Here is a 22,023-nt window from a genome sequence, read left to right as displayed (position 1 = left end):
TAAAGGGTAAAAGATAGGGTAGAGTAATTGTATTGTGGTAATGTAAAAGGTAGGGTAAAGGTAGGCTCGCTGTTTTTACCTTTTACCTTACCTTGCCGAGGCCTAGTCTGCGGCAGTAGTTACATTGGGGAAAATAAGCAACATGTCTCGGACCGTGTTCGTGAACATAAGGCAGATCTGAAACACGGTAGGACAAATACCTCGGGGGTGGCTGATCATTGTCTTAATGCGTTGGGTTCACATTGCATTTATTTCTCTAAGACGAAGGTACTTTGCAAACCCACTGGCTATCAACAAAGATTCGTTCATGAAGCCATCCATATATACAGACACAGGCACAATTTAAACCGAGAAATGGGTACAAACTCAGCAATCACTGGAAGGACGTTATCAACCAGTTTAATTCATAATTGGTGGAAGCCCACTACCAGGACCATCACTGCCCACTACTACCATCACCACTAGCAGTAGCCATTTATTGGTGGAAGCCCACCACCAAGCACCATCACTACCCACTACTACCATCACCTCAAGCAGCAACCTCCACCGCCACCAGTGTGAGTATGTAATTACCTGTCAGCACCACCCTACATGCTGCTGGGTCATCGTTTTTTAATCCCTTACATTAACATTAGCTACCCCGCCCATGCTACTGAAAGCGAGGTGCAATAATTACCTGGCAGCCCTTTAATTGGTAGAAACCCACCACCAGCACCGCCCTACGTGCTTCTGGGTCACCGTTTGTTAACACTTAGGCTACGCCCATTTTAAACCTTTGTAATGAGCGACTTTCACGACACGTCGTGTAAAGGGTACTCTTCTTTATTCGACGTACGGCACGGCACAGCCCAACGTTATCGGCTTTCTCTCCAAGTATAATCTGCTTGCCTTGAGAGGCTAAACCCCTTTTCCTGATGACGACCGCTTGTGTTGTGATCGAAACGTCGTGGGTTTTTTCTTCTTCTTTTTTTCTATCTACGTGACTTTACCGAAAGAACCAAAAAATATGAATTCCTGTAGTCACAAAAGTTTCAAGTCAATATTTAGTGATTGTTTAGAATATGGCACCTCTACACCCACGGGAAAGGCGTTTTACACGTTCCGTTGAGATCCACCAACCCTTGCTGCTGCCTCCACAACACCGGATTACAGGCAGCAACGGCCACCAGTGCCACCGCCACCCCTCCTCTGTTACTGCCACGGATGGCACAGACGGTGCAAGCAACCTCACCGGGGGTGCTGGCAGCGTCGCAGGGGCGCCCCGCCCGGGGCGCTCCCGTGGAGACGCTGGCCCGGAGCGGGGGGCCACAGGGGTGCTCCCTCGCGAGGCGAAAGCGGGAGTAGCTCACCGAGGCGGAGGTGGCGCATGTAGGTACGCTTAGCCCAAACTCCGGCACAAGGGCCCTGGCAGAGGCAGGAAGAGCCCGGGTCACCCTGGCACTGGGAGGTTAGGCAGTGGCAGTGGTTGTAGATGTGTGAATAACCCAACTAATAATAGATATTAATTGTAATATATATGACTACATTAACTCCCCTCTGGTCTTCACACCTGAATTTCTCACAGTGACGACATCACACTTACCCCCTCTATTTAAGACCGAAACAAGATGATTTCTCCACAATTCTATCTGTCGCCTGATGAAGCTGGTTGTAATTACCGGAAAAACGTTGTACTCGAATTGTAAATGTTGTCGGTTTATTCTCCAACACACCCGTATACTGAACTAATAACTAATTGGCACGTTTTGTTTACGTGACAAACCTTACTAATTGGCTGTGTCGGGCGGTGGTGGGTTTTAACGACACATTTATACTATGAGACCTCCTTTACCAGTGGGAAAATATAGTAGTAGGTTTTTACCCTTTCAATTGGTACAAAACTGACACCTTTATACAAGGGATCATGTTTGCAATAACCACAACACAAGCAGTCAAAATGCAAACAAAAAGAAACAACTCTGATAATGATATGCACTGTCCTTGAAGTTGATTGGTCCACACCCGAGACAGCGTTTTTTTAGAGCCTAGTCTCCATTGGTGTTGGACCATATGACGTGATTATCAGAGTTGTTTCTTTTTGTTTGCATTTTGACTGCTTGTGTTGTGGTTATTGCAAACATGATCCCTTGTATAAAGGTGTCAGTTTTGTACCAGTTGAAAGGGTAAAAACCTACTACGACACATTTATATATAAATGATCTAACCCAAAAAACCTTTATTATGGATGGGTGCGTCAAGAATGCTTAAACATTCACAAGCATGTGTGAGGGTGCTCAGGTGATTGGCTGTCCGTAGCGCAGTACCTGATGGTTAAACAACGTCTATCGCTTAAATGTACTATAAAGCACCATGGTGGCGAGATGTTAACTCCCTCACCTGGTATGCAAGAGGTCGTGGGTTCGATCATGACCCTAACACCTGTATATTTGGAGTTTTTATATTCTCCCCGTGATCGCGTGGATTTCTCTCTGGGTTTTCCTTCCACATTTTAAAAACATTCGTTTCGAGTATTTCGCTGTAAATTTTCACACGTGATGATATAAGCCACTTCTATGAGTTATCATCTCTGGCCAGGTCGCTTCTAAATAAGAGCTATTTAGCTCAGGGGCCTTACCTGCTAAACTGAAAATAGTTTAGTTTAGGTAGTAAGACCTGGTTCTACGCACCACGCAGAGCAGAGGCGAGAGACTGTGGCAGGGTTGAGCCACGACGGACGCGACCCTCGGGGAGCCGCACTCATCACAGCGCTGCTTACCTGAGCGGCGAGAGGGTGAGACTCTCACGGGCAACCTCCACCTCCACGGCCTGAACCAACAGCAGGTCCCGCAGGGCCTGTACACTCACACACGCACACATATAGCGTATGAATGATACTGGTAGGAACGAAGTGGACCAGCCTACAATAGATTATATCGTCCGTCCGTCCATCCGTCCGTCCGTGTAGCAACATCGCCCCCTACTGCAAACACTTGGCATGACCCTACAAAAACCTTTAGACTCAGTGACGCTTTCCTGGCTAAACAAGTGTAACATTCCCTTATAATTCTCTCAGATAGCTTTTAATTAAAACATTTCAATTAATGAGGCTTTCCTGGCTAAAAAAGTATAACATTCCCTTATAATTCCCTGAGATAGCTTTTAATTAAAACTTGTAAATTAAAATTTAACTCACAGCGGCCTAAAGCCTACAGCTAGGCCTAAAGCCTCGAACAACGCCTCAAACTCTCCCTTCGTATCGTTCCCCCGCGTGTGTGCAAGGGAGTTAATGTTTAACAATGTTACATTCCCTGATGCTTTTAAGTATAAATATTTAAATTTAAAGCTTTTACATAAATAATAAAAACAGTTAATCTTCTTGTTTCTTTCGGTAAAGTCACGTAGAAGGGAAGTAATAAAATAATAAAAATAAAACATAATAAAACAATTCTCACGACGTTTCGGCTACAACGCAAGCAGCCGTCTTCAGGTGAAGAATGAGACACTACCAAACTAGGAGCTTATATATAAGCTGCATTGGGGGTTGAAGAGCGCCTTAACAAAAAGAATGTGCATGTGAAGAGGAATTTAGCATATTCATGGAAAATGCGTAGGCGTTGGGCGGGGGGGTGTCAAAGTCATATTATGCCCATGCATTATGCAGGATCAGCAGCAACCAAGGGGGGTGCAGGGATTAGCAGTAACAAAGGAAAGGAATGTTAATGATATGTAGCTGCAGTTACTCAACAACCACGTAGAAAACTAAAGTATAAACTACATAAAAAACTAAAGTATAAACTGCATCGCACCATCAGTATACTTACTATACTCTATAATAAGCTGAGTTACTAACAGCAAGTAATACATTACAATTCTACCTCGTAAAAATTCTATAATATGCTTCCATCTAAACCTTATTCTCTTATATCACACGAGCATATACCGTACTATATACTGCCATAGATAAACCCAACATTAAATTATATACTGTATTGCTGTAAACCAACCTATATCTTATACATTTAATATAACACTATGTATTATTCTACACACCCTAATGTGTATCGAAATGGTTTATTACGTCCTTCCAATGATTGCTGAGCCAGAATCCATCTTCTCGGTTAAAATTGTCTCTGTGTTTGTATATGTGGATCGCCTCATGAACGAATCTCTCATGATAGCCAGATGGCTTGCAGAGAACCTCTGTCTTGGAGAAGTCGATATCATGTGAGCCCACTGAGTTGTAACAGTGATCTGCCACGGCTGAGGTGTTTGTCCTACCGTGTTTCAGGTCAGCTTTATGTTCACGGATGCGGTCCGAGACATGTCGTTTGGTTTCCCCAATGTAACTGCTACCACAGAGGCAACTTAGTTTGTAGACGCCAGGGTACTGTATGTCTGGCCTTACATTTAGTCGACATAGCGGCAGCTGAAGAGGCAGTCATTTTTTCCACATGTTCCCAATCCGTGTGGAAAAAATGACTGCCTCTTCAGCTGCCGCTATGTCGACTAAATGTAAGGCCAGACATACAGTACCCTGGCGTCTACAAACTAAGTTGCCTCTGTGGTAGCAGTTACATTGGGGAAACCAAACGACATGTCTCGGACCGCATCCGTGAACATAAAGCTGACCTGAAACACGGTAGGACAAACACCTCAGCCGTGGCAGATCACTGTTACAACTCAGTGGGCTCACATGATATCGACTTCTCCAAGACAGAGGTTCTCTGCAAGCCATCTGGCTATCATGAGAGATTCGTTCATGAGGCGATCCACATATACAAACACAGAGACAATTTTAACCGAGAAGATGGATTCTGGCTCAGCAATCATTGGAAGGACGTAATAAACCATTTCGATACACATTAGGGTGTGTAGAATAATACATAGTGTTATATTAAATGTATAAGATATAGGTTGGTTTACAGCAATACAGTATATAATTTAATGTTGGGTTTATCTATGGCAGTATATAGTACGGTATATGCTCGTGTGATATAAGAGAATAAGGTTTAGATGGAAGCATATTATAGAATTTTTACGAGGTAGAATTGTAATGTATTACTTGCTGTTAGTAACTCAGCTTATTATAGAGTATAGTAAGTATACTGATGGTGCGATGCAGTTTATACTTTAGTTTTTTATGTAGTTTATACTTTAGTTTTCTACGTGGTTGTTGAGTAACTGCAGCTACATATCATTAACATTCCTTTCCTTTGTTACTGCTAATCCCTGCACCCCCCTTGGTTGCTGCTGATCCTGCATAATGCATGGGCATAATATGACTTTGACACCCCCCCGCCCAACGCCTACGCATTTTCCATGAATATGCTAAATTCCTCTTCACATGCACATTCTTTTTGTTAAGGCGCTCTTCAACCCCCAATGCAGCTTATATATAAGCTCCTAGTTTGGTAGTGTCTCATTCTTCACCTGAAGACGGCTGCTTGCGTTGTAGCCGAAACGTCGTGAGAATTGTTTTATTATGTTTTATTTTTATTATTTTATTACTTCCCTTCTACGTGACTTTACCGAAAGAAACAAGAAGATGAATCCCTGCAGTCACGAAAGCTTTAAATCGAAAAACAGTTAAATTAAAAATTAACTCACGGCGGCCTAAAGCCTACAGCTAGGCCTAAAGCCTAGACCTAGGCCTCAAACTCTCCCTTCGTATCGTACCCCCGCGTGTGTGAAAGGGAGTTAATGTTTAACAATGTTACATTCCCTGATGCTTTTAAGTAGAAATATTTAAATTTAAAGCTTTTACATAAATAATAAAAACAGTTAAATTAAAAATTAACTCATGGCGGCCTAAAGCCTACAGCTAGGCCTAAAGCCTAGACCTAGGCCTCAAACTCTCCCTTCGTATCGTACCCCCGCGTGTGTGAAAGGGAGTTAATGTTTAACAATGTTACATTCCCTGATGTTTTTTAATAGAAACATTTAAATTTAAAGCTTTTACATTAAAAACAACTCCCTACCCCCCCCCCCCCCCTCGTCGGCGGCTCTCCAGCCTAGAGCCAGGCCTGGGAATCTCTCCCCCGCTAGGGGTGTATTGGGCGGGGCTACAGCGGTAGGGGGCGGGGCTACGTGGGGCTGGGCGGGGCAACGGCGGCAGGGGGCGTGGGCACGAGGTGGAGGGCGGGGCTACGCGGGGCTGGGGCGGGGTTACGGCGGTAAGGGGCGGGGCAACGAGCTGGGGGCGGGGACACCGAGATGGGGCGGGGCCACGGGTGGCCGGGGCGGGGTTACGCAGGTGGAGGGCGGGGCCACGGGGCATCCACTTATTGGCGGCCATTTTTTGCCATTTCATTTTATTATAGCCATTCAATTGTTCGTTCCTACCAGCCCACCCCGCAGGGTCCTGTTTTAGAGCACACACGCACACACGTGCACCGTACACACGACTTTCAGTCTATGGGTCGCTAGTTTAGGTTTGTGGGTTCATAGTCCGAGTTTGAAGATTCTCAATCCGGTTTTGTGGTCACGTGTTTCTGCGTGTAGAGTGTTCGTGGTACAGCATGTAGGGTGTTTATGGTGCAGCATGCAGGGTGTTCATCGCGTAGGGTGTTCGTGGCACAGTGTGTAGGGTGATCACGGGGCCGTGTGCAGTTTGTTAATGGTGCAGCATGTAGGGTGTTCATGGTGCAGTGTGTGGGATGTTCATGATGTAGCGTTTGGGATGTTAATTGTGCAGCCTGCATAGTGTTCATGGTGCAGCGTGTAGGGTGTTCATGGTGCAGCGTGTAGGGCAGGGGTCGGCAACCTACGGCTCTGGAACCGCATGCGGCTCTTTACGGGCTGCTTCTTGACGATGAGTACGTATGTACTCAGATGCATTGCGGCTCTTGAAATACTGAATTTTGTACCGAATTGGAAAGAAATGGCTCTTCTTGTTATTTTGGTTGCCGACCCCTGGTGTAGGGTGTCCATGCGTAGCATGTAAAGTGTTTGTGCTACAGTGTGTATGGTGTTCGAGGGACAGGGTGTTCATGGTGCAACGTGTAGGGTGTTCATGGTGCAGTGTGTATTGAGGCCTACCGAAACTGAATTTCTGATTTCGGCCAAAACCGAAAGTAAACCGAAAGTAAAAAATTGACTTTCGGCCGAAACCGAAAGTAAACCGAAAGTTAACTTTTTGGCTTCGGCCAAAACAGAAACTATGCCGAAAGAGGCCATTTGCCAACTTTCGGTGCCAAAACCGAATTTTGGTCGGCCTCGAATTGTCAGACTTCGAATCTCGGTATGAACACGCATGTGGACTGAAGCAAACGCAACACATAAGCCAAGGCGGGCTGGGAACAGACAACATATTCACTTTGTTGTCGTCCTGCCAAAGAGACTCCACCCACGGATGGAGATGCAGGCAGCCGTCTGTTGACCGGTCGTATAAACATTAGCAGACCATGGTTGCGGCTGTAACCTCGCTCCCAAGCTGCTGCTGCTGACGTGTGTGTTTGCAGCCTATCGCATAGGATTGCCTAGCGCCGACGGACCAGCCGATAGGCAGAGTGATAGACGTAGCACGAGCGTTATATTCTAAAAATAGATCTTCGGTTGACGAATGACGACCGAAAGTCAATATCAGTTTCGGCCGAAACCGAAACCAGACCGAAAGTAAATTTTTTACTTTCGGCCGAAACCGAAACTATGCGGAAAGAGGCCAATTGCCAACTTTCGGAGCTGAAACCGAATTTCGGTCGGCCTGTAATCGTGTAGGGTGCTCATGGTGCAGCTTGCTGATCGACGTTGTGTTCATGTGGATTGCCGCTCCCAGCGCGAGGCTGACTTATTACAGCTCGTGGAGGATTGCTCCGCTGAACAAAATCGTTCCGCGGTTTAGTCTGAAAATGCGAGTTTGTACTTTAAGTCAATGTTCAAAAAAATATTTCATGGAACCTGGTTCGTAATGCGGGTGTTTGTAAGTCGGGTGTTGGTAAGTCGGGTGTTCGTAAATCGAGGACTTTCTGCATTGTTGAATTGGGTGAAAGAAGGCTACACGAGGCGTGTGGCGCGCGCGCGTGCCAGGGTGCTGTGTTGGCACGCAGCCAAGGGCACCACCTGCACTCTCATCTCCAGCTGCTGCTCGCGGGCACGGTTCCCGCGCCTCTCCTCCTCCACCATGGCGCTCTGGAAGCGCCTCTCCTCCTCCTGCTGCAGCAGCTGCCACCCCCCGCAGTCGAAGGGAGGGGTGAAGGCAACACGCGTCGCTCCAACTGCACCGCCTCCGCATCGTTATTGTGATTATGCTTTATAAGCCCAATCGGGTAAGTTGCAAGTAATGTTTCAGCATTTATCGTGGCACAGGAGGGGGGTGCGCCATGGACCCGGGCGTCCGTGCGTTACCGAGCAGCTCAGGGCCTCAGTCTGCAACTCGGCCTCCCGGAGCCGAGCGCTCAGAGCGTCCCTCTCCGCCTCTACCCGGTTCAGCCGCTCCTCGCTGGCGCGTGCCGCGTGCGCCCTCTGCGCCAGGACCTTGCACTGCAGCGACACAAGCGGGGTCCATGGGAAGAACGGGAGCAAAGGGCGAGAGCACCCGCAGCACATGCTGGCATGGCAGTCTGTGTGGAGGACACGGTGTGTGTGTGGCCAAACAAACCCTGTGTGGTGTGATGTGAGCAATGCTATTCGGGGGAAGGCTGATACTAATCAGCTGTTCGCCTCATGGCCAGGGGTTGGCAACCTGCAGTTCCGGAGCCCCATGCGGCTCTTTAGCGCTGCTTCGTGACGTTATTCACATGCATTGCGGCCCTTGAGATATTGAATTTTTGCCGACCCCTGCTAATGGCGCTCACAGCTGCCACAGTGGCCAACAGTGTGTCTGGGCAGATGCAAAGGGGCTGGTAACCACTCTAACTTCAACTAAATCATCAAACAAAAACCCCAGAAAAATCTAAGCTTGGGCAGAAGGCCCAGGGGGACAGGCACCTATAACATCTCCTGCCAAACCCCTTTTGGCAGAGCCCCCACCCAGAGCCTAGGGCAGACATGGGCAAAGCACGGACCGTGGGCCGTAAATAGCCCGTTGGGCTTTTTATTCCGGCCCGCCGAACTTGTCCAAATATTATTAAATTAAATTTTACCTTCCTCCTGTAATGCCCCCATTTCCACATTAGATGGCGCACTTTGTGTAATTCAACAAAACAAACAAAACTTAACTGCGAGTTCTCTCCGAATTTCACGAGTCCCTTCTAGAGCCCACAGTTTTTTAAAAGAGTTTTAAGCACAGAAAACATAATTAAAGTTTGAAAAATTATTAATTATACAAACTTTTCAATAATTTCTTTCTTCACTTCGATTTAAATTTTCTTTAAAAACTTCTTCTCACCAACATTACCACTCATTACCACTTTCTCCGAAGGCAAGTTTGTAAAAGAATATGTAATACCGTTGACGACTCTTGACGCCGGAGTTGGAGGCACACGGGTTTATTTCACAGCACAACAGTGGGCATATAACACTCGAGGGGGTATCGGCCCCCTCACCCGGCTAGCCTGCCTCTTAGTCCTCCACTAACGGGCTAGGGGAGGCTATCTTGCCCGACACTGCTAAGTCGGGCCCGGTACCCGGAGTCCCAGACCTGCTCTGACAAGAGCACCGGCTCTGGCTCTCAGAACCACGCCGCTGGCTCGATCCTGTTCGGCCCTGATAAGGACGTCGAACTAGGGGAATCCAGGGCTCTAGCTAAGATGTCTTCAGTCTTCTCGTTAGCTTAACATTTTTCCCCCGAGCCCTCTGACACATCCCCTTTTATACTCAACCCCCGCTGAGGGGTGGGGCCCCGGGCTGCCCGGTGCGGACGTCGTTGAGAGCACCCCCCCGTGCACTCACGTAGCCCCGCCCACTGTGTTTGTTTCCCATAAGCTGCCATGCATAACGGCTCTCTCTCTAACACCCCTACATCACCCCCACCCCCGCATAGCTTGCAGCCGTCCCGGCTGCCAACATACAAAAAAAACGACAATAAAAGCGCATTTACCCCCTGACCGCGCGTGTGCATCACTATTTTTCAACAATAACAAGAACAAGAACACAACAAGAACGCAACAGCAAGAAGAGAAAACAACCCGACGCACCCCCCCCCGAATAAATACGAATTCCGTAAAACAGCATACATACGATTTGCAGGGAACCCACCACACACCCAACACATGGTGAGCCCAACGCATACGCATCCAATGAGCGGGGAACACACCATTCACACAACACACAATGAACACAACCTATGTACACATCTTCCGTCCTCACAACAGTCTGCGCATTTTAGCGCGCGTCCTTGCAGCGGGCCCCTCACATGGGGTAACCCCGGGTGGCGGACCATCCTGTGGCAACAGTCCGTCTTGGGGTGAGTCCTCATCCGACGCCGCGTGACCCTTGGCATCCCCAGGAGGGGTGATCGGGCGTGAGCCCGTCACTCCTGATGCACCTGGAGGTGGCACAGCCGGCAAGGCATTAGGTGAGAGCGACGGAGACGGACCCAGTGAGTCGGCCGACCCCCCACATGTTTGGCCACGCGTGCGTGAAGTGGGGATGTGTACTGCAACGAATGGTTTTAATCTAGAGGGGTGCACGAACCACCGCCGCTTTCCCCATTTGATACGCACGCACTGCGATCGCAACACCTCAACTACCTCCACAGGGCCCCGCCACGGCCGCACCAGCTTAGAGGAGGTTGCTAATGGCACCTGGGGACAGTGCAGCCATGCCTTGTCCCCCGGCTTCCACTGCAGCATGTGCGCCCGACCCCGTCTGAGTCGCTCGTTCGCTTTCTGACGGAGGTCAGAGTTTTGTATGGCAGCATCCCGTGCCTCTGTCAATTTGGCCAAATTAAATTTCACATGGTCAGCCAATTTAGTTTTTCCCTGAGGCGCGGGGATCTGCAGCTGGGCACGAACAGGCGGGTCAGGTTCGCGGCCGTACATGAGGTAGAAGGGTGAAAATCCCGTAGCTGCGTGGGGGGCCATCCGGTACGCCGCCAATACCCCTTGAATTTGCAAGTCCAAATCGGTCTGTGAGTCCGACACCTGCTGTGACAACATTGACGTGATGGTCCGATGCAGACGCTCGACCATCCCGTCAGTCTGCGGGTGATACGGGGAGGTACGAATTTTCTTCGTCCCCAGGAGCTCACAGACTTCTTTGAGCAATTTACCGGAAAAATTTTTGCCCTGGTCGGTCAGCAGCCGCTCCGGAGCACCTTTGTCCAGGACATAACCCTGAACAAAGGCCTCCACGATGGCTGCTGCCGACTGGTTGAGAAGGGGCCAGGCCATAGGCCAGCGCGTGAAATACTCCACACCCGTCAACAAATATCTATTGCCCCTGGGTGTGGCGGGGAATGGGCCCAAAATATCCAGCGCGACGAGTTCGTTAACTCTGGACACTTTGATTGACTGCAAGGGTGGGTTAGACACACGTGCTGGCGGTTTTCGTTGCGCGCACCGAGGGCATGACCCCAGTAAATCCCCGACATCCTTCGTCATGCCTGGCCAAAAAAAAATCGAGTTGGAGTAAGGCGAGGGTCTTTTGGGTCCCCAGGTGTAGGAGGCGCTCATGTGCGGCCCACACCGCCTTGCCCCGCAACCCCAAAGGGACCACCAGCCGATGTCGATGGGATTTCCCGTCCCAATGCATCAGCAGACCATGCACCAATTCCCATGCGTCGGCATCACCCCTGCCCTGCCCAGCACAGCCGACGCGACGACGCAACCCGAGGAGAGAGGTATCCTCCATCTGGAGGCGCCCCCATTCATTGATGGGCAACCCCAACAGGGAATCTTTTCCCTGTTGTGCGATTGAATTAGGAACCAATGTTTCGTCGTCGCCGGCAGCCGCCAGGACCGGAACCGGTATGTCCCCTGCTGGCCTGCAACGTCCTGACCCCAGGAGGCATGCACATTCGGAGGTGGTTGGCATGCGCGACAGAGCGTCCGCATTGGTGTGGCGAACGCCCTTACGGTAGGTGGTTTCAAAATCAAAATCCTGGAGGATCTCCAACCATCGGGACAATTGTACCGATGGCTGTTGAACTCGCAGGGCGTACTGCAGTGCCGCATGATCTGTGCGGACGGTGAAATGCCGACCGTACAGATATGGGCGATACTGTTGGATGAAATAGACAATTGCCAACAGTTCCCGACGGGTGACACAATATCTTTGCTCCGCCGGAGACAACACCCGACTGCCGTACGCAACCACCCGTTCCACGCCGTCAACCACCTGGGAAAGCACGCCCCCAATACCCGTGTTGCTCGCATCGGTGTCGAGCAAAAAAGGCTTAGAAAAATCGGGGTAAATCAAGGGAGGAGCTTTTACCAGGGCGTCCCGAAGGGAGCAGAAAGCAGCCTCCTCCTCCTGACCCCAGTGGAACCGAACCCCTTTTGATGTTAAAGCGTGTAGGGGTTTCGCAATCGTCGCAAAATCTGCGACGAATCGTCGGTAATACGACGCGAAGCCAATGAAACTCCTGACCTCTCCCACCGAGGTGGAAGTCGGCCAGGAGCTGACGCACTGCGTTTTGGCGGGATCGGTAGCAATACCTGAGCGCCCCACGATGTGTCCCAAATAACGCACCGAATCGCGTAACAGATGACATTTTTGGGGTTTGAATTTCAAATTAGCAGCCCGCATCTTTAGGAAAACCGCCCGCAACCTCTGGAGATGTTCGTCAAAGTTTTACTAAAGACGATAACGTCATCCAAATAAATCAGGCACGAATCCCATTGCAATCCAGCCAAAACCAATTCCATCAAACGCTGGAAAGTTGCCGGCGCTGAGTGGAGTCCCATCGGCAACCGGTTGAATTGGAACAGGCCGTGCGGTGTACAGAAATCAGTTTTAGGCTTTGAATCATCGTCCAGAGGAAGCTGCCAGAATCCCGAAAGTAAATCCAATGTGGAGAAGAATCGCGCTCCCGCCAAGGCGTCCAGCGATTCGTCCATCCGTGGGAGCGGGTATGCGTCGGCAACCGAAATTTTGTTAAGGCGCCGAAAATCAACGCAAAACCGCAATGAGCCATCCTGCTTTTTAACCAGGACGATCGGCGCTCCCCAAGGGCTGGTGGAAGGAGAAATTATGTCGGCGGCTAACATGTCATCAATAGCCGATTTGACATGGTCCTTTTCGGCGGGACTTAACCGAAACGGATTCTGGCGTATTGGCGCGCTGTCACCCGTATCAATATGGTGACGCAGCAGATGAGTGCAACCCAAATCGTATTTGTCCCGACTGAAAACGTCGGAAAATTCCCGCATTAGCGTTTTAAGCTGTTGACGCTCTGAATTTGACAGGTCCGTCGATCCCGCACAAAGTGCCTCGAGCCACCCTTCATCGCTGTCCGAATGTGGTCGCGGCGCAGGGACAGCACTCACGTGATTCGCGACGGGTTCCTCACAGGGCACCGGTGTCGCGTGAGCAAGCACGGTCCCCTGCGGGACCACCACCGTCTGCGAGCCCACATTGAGGACCGCGATGAAGGGGTTTCCGTCCCCTCTTACTATGGTCTGGGCCGGAAGTAAATGAGGTCCACTAACCCCAGCCCTAGACGGCCCCAGCAGAACCCCTTGGGCCCCAATGCCCTTAGCGAAGGGCCGCCGAAGTTTCAAAGGAACCAACATTTGTGCCCCCGGAGGAACGCGCACCGTTCTATCTACAAACGCCGGCACCGTTGCGTACGCCGTCCGACTCGTACCGGGGGATGGCAGAAACGCCATGCGTCGGCCCGACGGGAGCTCAATGCATTCCTGGTCGATTAATATCCTAATCGGCATTTTGGCCAGGAAGTCCGTCCCCAGCAGGCACGGAACCGCCAGCGAGGAGGAAACAAAAATCGGCCCAGACAATTTAATATCCCCGATACAAATTTGGGCTCCAATCTGTCCGATGATGCCAAGTGAGCCCCCGTTAGCAGCAAAGAATGGCACGTTAACAGGCATCAAAGGACGGCTCTGGGCAGGGAGAATATTGTAAATTAACTCCGAAATAATGGTCGCCGATGCTCCCGTATCGACCAGGGTGCGCACCTCGACCCCGTCGATGTGCCCCACAACGGCCAACGACCCCGACGACGCAGCTACAACACGATGGGCCAACACGGACCACTGGCTGGGTTCAATCTGAGTACCCAGAGTGGTGCGTGTTGGTGCGATGGGGAGCAATATTGGCCCCCCAATCGGTGCGGTGTATGAGTGTGTGGCGGGTGTGTGCGTGGGCCAAACATGTGAGGTGCCGCGACTCGCCGGGTTATGATGATGGAGCTTGGGAAGAGGGCCGGCGTCCCGTCGAGGTGTCGTCCCGCGCTGCCGAGGAGAGCGGCACCCCGAGGCGACATGGCCCCAAATGCCGCAGTTGTAGCAGCGCGGGAGCGCTGGTGACGACGACGGATGATCGGGATGGCTCGAGCCGCCCCGGTCCGCTCGTACTCCCGCTCCCTGCTGCCGTTGATGGTCGATGGCGCAGACCTCCTCCGCCGGGAGGGTGGCTGCGGCCACGGTACGCCCGCTCGCCGCCTTGCTGGCCTTGTGTCGTTGTGCGAGCAGGTTTGCGTGGAGGAGTAGTGCCGCTTGGAGGGAGCACATCTCCGCGTCGTCCTGTGCGACGATGACGATCTCCAAGTCGTCCGCCAGCAGGAGTATCTTCTCCGTAACCATGGCGTCGACACCTTCGTTGTCCATCCGTGGAAAGGCCGCCTTTGCCAGTGCCAGGAGGCTTGTGCGGTACGCCAGAGGCGACTCCTTTGCCCTCCGCTGGCGATCGTAGAAGAGTTGGCGACAGTCTGACGGCGGACCGTAAACTGCAGCCAGCACCTGCATCGCCATCTGCAGCATAGAGCGTCTCTCCTTCGGTGCCGATGTTAAAGTGGCGAGGGCGTCGCTGTCGAGGAGTGCTGGCAGCGCGCGGAGAGCCTCGGCGTCCGTCCACTTCGCCATCTCCTGGTGAGCGAGGAAGCGCCGCTGGAAGCCGCCCCAGTCGCCTTCCTCGCCCACAAATTCTTTGAGTGGAGGCAGTCGCTGATGTAGCGCAGCGGCTGCCGCAGAAGGTCGCCCTTCCTCGTTCCCCTCACCCGGCTCTGCTTCGGCGCGCACGACCGATGGCATCGCCGGTCGCACCCGTGGTGACGTCCCGTCCGTTGGTGATGACGCTGCAGGTACTGTACTCCCGCCGTTGGACGCGATGCTCAGGCCGGCCACGCCCTCAACTGCAGCTGCGGTGATGGCGGGATTTTCAAATTGGTGTTCCGCCGAAATGGCGGGAAGGCGCTGTGGTCGTCGGCTTTCGTCGCCCCGTAGCGGTCCAGCAGCCCCCAGATGAGTGATGTGGTCCAGCATGCTGGCAGCGGCGTGCAGCAGCTCCATCAGCTTGGCGTGCGCCTGCCTCAGCCCCTCTGCCGACACCTCCCCACCCTCCTGTTGCTGCGGCGTAGCCGTATCTGGCCCTGACTGCTCCGTGCTCTCTTCACCCGTCCCGGGCTCTCCGACTGCAGCGGTGTCCTCCGCCCCCGGTATCCTGACTCGAGCTGTCCGGCGCGTGTCCATGTTCGTAGATTTTTACTTCTGACACCAGATGTAATACCGTTGACGACTCTTGACGCCGGAGTTGGAGGCACACGGGTTTATTTCACAGCACAACAGTGGGCATATAACACTCGAGGGGGTATCGGCCCCCTCACCCGGCTAGCTGGGAATATACATGCTAGCTACCCTAGCCTGCCTCTTAGTCCTCCACTAACGGGCTAGGGGAGGCTATCTGGCCCGATACTGGTAAGTCGGGCCCGGTACCCGGAGTCCCAGACCTGCTCTGACAAGAGCACCAGCTCTGGCTCTCGGAACCACGCCGCTGGCTCGATCCTGTTCGGCCCTGATAAGGACGTCGAACTAGGGGAGTCCAGGGCTCTAGCTAAGATGTCTTCAGTCTTCTCGTTAGCTTAACATTTTTCCCCCGAGCCCTCTGACACATCCCCTTTTATACTCAACCCCCGCTGAGGGGTGGGGCCCCGGGCTGCCCGGTGTGGACGTCGTTGAGAGCACCCCCCCGTGCACTCACGTAGCCCCGCCCACTGTGTTTGTTTCCGATAAGCTGCCATGCATAACGGCTCTCTCTCTAACACCCCTACAAATACATGGTACAGACAGCAGACATCTTGTGTCCGGAGATCAAAAGCAAATTTAAAAAGTCAGTTTACCACGCAGGACTGTGACTCGCCGTGTGGAACTGATTGATAAAAATATAGCCAGTCAATTAAACAAAAAGTCTGATTCCTTTGAATTATATTCACTAGCGCTGGATGAAAGTATGGACGTAAAATACACTGCTCAGCTCCTCATTTTTATCCAAGGCATTGACGACAGTTTTGCGATAACAGAGGAGTGTTTGACCATGGAGTCCCTGAAAGGAACAACGCGGGGAGAGGACTTGTATAACCAGGCATCTGCTGTCATCGAAAGAATGACGCTACCTTGGAGTAAACTTGTCAATGTCACAACGGATGGATCGCCAAATTTAACTGGAAAAAATGTTGGGCTGCTGAAAAGAATCCAGGATAAAGTGAAAGAGGAAAACCCTGTCCAGGATCTTATTTTCCTTCACTGCATCATCCATCAGGAATCCCTGTGTACGTCTGTATTGCAGCTTAATCATGTCGTGAATCCAGTCGTAAAACTTGTGAACTTTATACGAGCAAGGGGACTTCAGCACCGTCAGTTTATTACGTTCCTGGAAGAAACTGATGCGGATAATCATGACTTGCTGTACCACTCTCGTGTCCGCTGGTTAAGTTTGGGGAAAGTGTTACAACGAGTGTGGGAGCTAAAAGAGGACATCATCGCATTTTTGGAGTTGATGGGGAAATCTGACGAATTCCCTGAGCTAAGCGACAAGAACTGGCTTAGTGACTTTGCGTTTGCTGTGGACATATTTTCACACATGAATGAGCTGAATGTGAAACTGCAGGGGAAAGATCAGTTTGTTCACGACATGTACAAACATGTGAAAGCCTTCAAATCTATGCTCACTTTGTTCTCCGGACAAATTGCGAACAAATCTTTCGCTCATTTCCCCACACTTGCCATGCAGGAAGAGGCACCGCGAAACGCAAAAAATACAGCAAATCGCTTGAGGACCTGCACGGAGAATTCTACCGTAGGTTCTCTGATTTCGAAAACATTGAACAGTCACTTCAGCTGGTGTCCTGTCCCCTGTCACAAGACCCTGAAACAGCACCACAGGAGCTGCAGTTGGAACTGATAGATCTTCAGTCTGACTCCGTCCTAAAGGAGAAGTTCAACTCTGTTAAACTGAATGGGAGATCAACAACACTGTTCCCACTGAAACTGATTATCTGTTGCTGCAGCGAGGTTGGAGCCAAATCTCCATCACACAGCCTGCGTGGCTGCTCTAACCTGTTAATGTAGATAATAAAGAAGTTCAAGTGAGGTAATTGGTTTGGGCGCAGGCCTCAGATGTTTTCATGATGTTTCATCAGTCACGTTACAACATGTTTTGTATTGTTCATGTTCGTGCAATTTGTTAAATTTCCTTGCAAATAAAAGCTTTGCTACCTGTCAAAGGCCAAATCCTTTCATGTAATGATTTTTACATGTCATTTATATTAGTTCACACAAACACTCTATCCATCTGTTCCTAGCCCGGCCCCTCTGTCAAATTTTAGAACCCATTGTGGCCCGCAAGTGAAAAAGTCTGCCCACCCCTGGCCTAGAGGTTCATCCAGAAACGTCAGGAAACTGCTGTGGTTGGCCAAGTGGAATGTCCGAACGCTCACTGTGTGATGAGTGGTGGTTGGAGGCTACTGAGGAAATGGGAACTGCCATAGCAGCTCGCGGTCACAAATCACTATAATTCCATCTAAAAAGTAAATTGCAGTGCCATACCTATGCCTATTATTAAGGGAAAGAGTGGTGGTGATCTGATATCAAACCAGGTCTGCAGTACGCTGAGCATTTCTGTGGGATCTCGAGCGATAGGAACTTAGCCCAGTTGACATCACAATATGTCAGGCCTGTTGTGCCTCAAATATTGGCGGAAGTGAATGGCTGACTGATGTGCAATCTGTTGAGGAAGTAAGAAGAGTGATCCAGCGTCTGAAACCAGGAAGACACGCTGAGCAGAGATGACATCACAAGCGAACTTCTGAGGGAGGGTGGCAATTTTGTTCATGCTACCTTAATTAATTACAGGACTGGAAGCGTGCCCTGATGGTACGCCTTTTGAGGAAAGTGGACAGCATCGATTGTAACAACTAATGGGGCAACTCACTCCCCAGTGTTCCAGGAAAGGTCCTGGCAAGGAATATTCAATACCATCTTGCCAGGCACACTGAGAAATGGCTTGTGGATCACCAATGTGGTTTCAGAATGGGATAGTCCTGCACAGATGCCATATTCTCTGTCCTGTTATGGCAGAGGTGTATGGAATTTCAATAGGACCTATACCTCTGCTTTATTGACCTTGTCAAGGTCTATGATACTATTGTAGTGGATAGAACGGAGAGCGAGACTTCTTTCGAGGCAACACGTTTATTATAACAACGTAACCTTGACACGAAGGGGTAACGACCCTTTCCACCCGATACTCTACAGAGGTATGTCCTCTGGGCTAACGGCTTCGGGTCTTCAAGTATACAACAGCAGCCAGACCCGTTCAGGGGTCCGGCCTATATAGTCAGTCCCGGCTCTCTCTGCCCCTGGCCACGCCCTACTTCTCGAACCTTCGAGAAGGACCTGGGTTGTGGACACGTCATCCCCCCAGCCACATTTTGGGGGTCCTGGGGTCGATACCTCCGGTCACGAGCCCCTCAGCTCGATCCGGGCACTCTTCTGCCCCCTGTCGACCTGGAGCTGGCACTACAACCGGGGAGCAGTGGCATCACCCAGTAATGCCACTACACTATCAATAGGACAGAGCTCTGGGTTATTCTTCATGCTTACAGGGTCCTTGACCTGCTCACAATCAATAAGGACCTTAAATCTTGACTTACAGCTTTTGTAACTGCAGGAATTCATATTCTTTGGGTCTTTCAGTAAAGTCACGGAGATATGTTCAAAGAAAATAACAAAAAATAACCAAAAACTAGGACGTTTCGATCACAACACAAGCGTTCGTCATCGGGAAGAAAAAATTAACCCGTGTGTGTGCAAGGGAGTTAATGTTTAACAATATTACATTCCCTGATGCTTATAAATAGAAACATTTAAATTTAAAACTTTTACATAAATAATAAAAACATTTAAATTAAAAATGAACTCACGGCGGCCTAAAGCCTACAGCTAGGCCTAAAGCCTAGAACTAGGCCTCAAACTCTCCCTTCGTATCGTACCCCCGCGTGTGTGAAAGGGAGTTAATATTTAACAATGTTACATTCCCTGATGTTTTTAAATAGAAACATTTACATTTAAAGCTTTTACGTAAATAATTAAAACATTTAAATTAAAAATTAACTCACAGCGGCCTAAAGCCTACAGCTAGGCCTAAAGCCTAGAACTAGGCCTCACACTCTCCCTTCGTATCGTCCGATTAGGTGTAGCAACATCGCCCCCTACTACAAACACTTGGCAGGACCCTAGAAAAACCTTTAGACTCAGTGGGGCTTTCCTGGCTAAACAAGTGTAATAATACATTATGTTTATATTCTTTGGTTATTCGTTCCTACCAGCCCACCCCGCAGGGTCCTGTTATAAAGGATTTAAAAAAGAGGGGGAAAGCTGCTGAGGAAGACTGTTTGAAAGGTTTAAAATGGGTGTAGCCCAAGGGTCACAAACGAAGTGGGCGGGGCTAGTGATGTTAATGTGAGACATTAGCATGTTAATGCAAACTTAACATGCGAATGAATGTAAAATAGCATTAACATACTCTTTGGTTCTTTCGGTAAAAACACGTAGGTAGAAAAAACAATAGATCACGACTTTTCGATCGCCACACAAGCAATCGTCGTCAGGTGGGAGATAGAAACAGGCCGCTGAAACAAGTCCTTATATATAGAGGCGAGAGGAGCGGAGGGTTGCCGCATCGGGCAAGAGGGTGGGAGCTAGAGATTGTTCCTAAGCGAGTGGGAAATCCAAAGATGGGAACCGAGATGGGGGGGGGCAGGGTTGATGCGAGAGCTGCGGAGGTGGCCATTGTATTTTGAGAGATTAGCTTAGCATGTCAATGTAAACGAACCAACGGCTCGTTTGAAAACGAGGGGAACAAACGAGGGATAACACCACATTGAGGGAAGGAGAGAGAGAGAGAGGCACACACCGAGAGGCACACCCACGCACATAGAGAGAGACACACACACAGAGACACACAGAGAGAGACACACAGAGAGACACATATAGAGAGACACAGACAGATAGAGAGACACACACACAGAGAGGACACAGAGAGAGACACACATACACACAAAGAGACAAGAGAGAGACATATAGGGAGACACAGAGAGAGAGACACACAAACCGAGACACACACACACAAAGAGACACACACACAGAGAGACACACACACACAACAACATCACAGCCAGTTATAGTCTGTTAAAAAAATATAACCCGTAAAAACAAAGTTTTTCACTATAAATCCTTTATATGCGTGGCAGCTAGAGTCCTCTCGTCCTCTGGCTTGAGATGGCTGCCACCTATGGGTCAGATGATTGCCTGGCAGCATTAAGCAATTGGTAATTAAAGATAAAAAAAATCCTAAAAAGTGTAAAATTTTGCTACAAAAATTTCACGAAAATTAATTGTCACGCACAACGAGTCTGTGTGGAAAATGTCAGCTCGATTGGATCACGGGAAGTGGGTTAAAAAACGACCGAAAGATTTGCACGGTCGTAAGCAAGCAAGCAAGCACGCAAGCAAGCAAGCAAGCGAACTTAATATGAAGGATTTTAAAAACGAGAGCCACCGCCACATCGAGGGAAAGGGGCAACGTTGGCTTTGTTAGTGAGACATTTAGCCCGTTAATGTAAAGACATTTAACTTGGTTATGTAAATTGGTAATGTAACTCAGAGAGTCGGAAATAACTACTGACAATGGCAGGTAGGATGGAAACATCAACAACCAGTTAAGGCTTTACCTGGTTAATAATGATTGCACAATTTGTACCCATCTTCTCGGTTGAAGTTATGTCTGTGTTTATATATCTGGATGGCTTCATGAATACATCTTTGAGGGTAGCCCGAAGGTTTGCAGAGTACCTTGGTCTCGGAAAAAAACAAGCCCACCGCGTTCAAGCAGTGATCAGCCATGGTAGAGGTCTTGGTTCTGCCGTGTTTCAAATCTGCCTTGTGTTCGCGAACACGGTCCGAGACGTCGTTTCATTTCCCCAATGTAACTGCTATCGCAGACACAACTTAGTTTGTAGATACCAGGGTGTTGCATGTCAGGAATTACATTTTTCACAGATGGGATCAGGTCACGGATTTTGTGTACTTTGTTGAATCGAACCTGAATCTTGTGTTTGTTTAAGATTTTGAAAATCTTTTTGGTAACCCCTGCTATGTATGGCAAGGTGATGATTTTTATTGGATCCTCAGATGGTTCTCTACCCATGGTTGGGGATACAGCTTTGCGGATTGTGCGGTCCGAATATCCATTCATCTTGAGGGCTTGGCGTACTTGCTCCAGTTCACTGGATACGCTGCTGCTGAAACTGGAGAGTGCCACTAAGAGGTGGGGCCTTACCATCAGCCCCATCAAAACTAAGCACCTGCCTAGGTATTTTGTACCATCAGACATTCCACCCCCACAACTCCCAATCGGTGATGGGGCAATTGTGGAGAGAGTGGAGAGTTTCCCATACCTGGGCAGTCTGCTCATGAGCGGCTCCGGTTTAGCAGCAGAGGTCTCACTCCGAATCAGTCGAGCGGCAATGTATTTTAATCGGTTGCATAACGCTGTGCGGAAGCTACCTGGTCTGTCGCTCCGCACGAAGCTTCAGGTCTTTTCGGCCATGGTCATTCCCTCCCTTCTCTACGCTTGCGAAACGTGGACCCCCCTAATGGAGCATCTTTGCCAGTTAAAATCATTTAGGTTGGCCTGCCTACGATCTAT

At 49.8% G+C, this 22,023-nt stretch overlaps 1 protein-coding gene across 3 annotated transcripts in view; it reads right to left on the bottom strand.

The window, feature by feature from the left end:
- Nucleotides 1-22,023, bottom strand: part of LOC133351494 (lamin-B2-like) — a 67,661-nt gene that overhangs the window by 37,648 nt on the left and 7,990 nt on the right. For all 3 annotated transcript variants that reach the window (XM_061566750.1, XM_061566751.1, XM_061566752.1), the window contains exons 3-6: nucleotides 8,323-8,457; nucleotides 8,038-8,139; nucleotides 2,756-2,832; nucleotides 1,232-1,404 (exon numbers count right to left, since the gene is read on the bottom strand). In XM_061566750.1, coding sequence (XP_061422734.1) covers nucleotides 1,232-1,404; nucleotides 2,756-2,832; nucleotides 8,038-8,139; nucleotides 8,323-8,457 — 487 coding nt within the window. The remainder of the gene's footprint in view (nucleotides 1-1,231; nucleotides 1,405-2,755; nucleotides 2,833-8,037; nucleotides 8,140-8,322; nucleotides 8,458-22,023) is intronic.

This window comes from Lethenteron reissneri, chromosome 37 (assembly GCF_015708825.2).
Source record: "Lethenteron reissneri isolate LAM-NWPU_2019-01 chromosome 37, ASM1570882v1, whole genome shotgun sequence".
Lineage (NCBI taxonomy): Eukaryota > Metazoa > Chordata > Hyperoartia > Petromyzontiformes > Petromyzontidae > Lethenteron > Lethenteron reissneri.
Note: the sequence above shows the minus strand (reverse complement) of the source record. Positions and strands in the feature narration are given on the sequence as shown.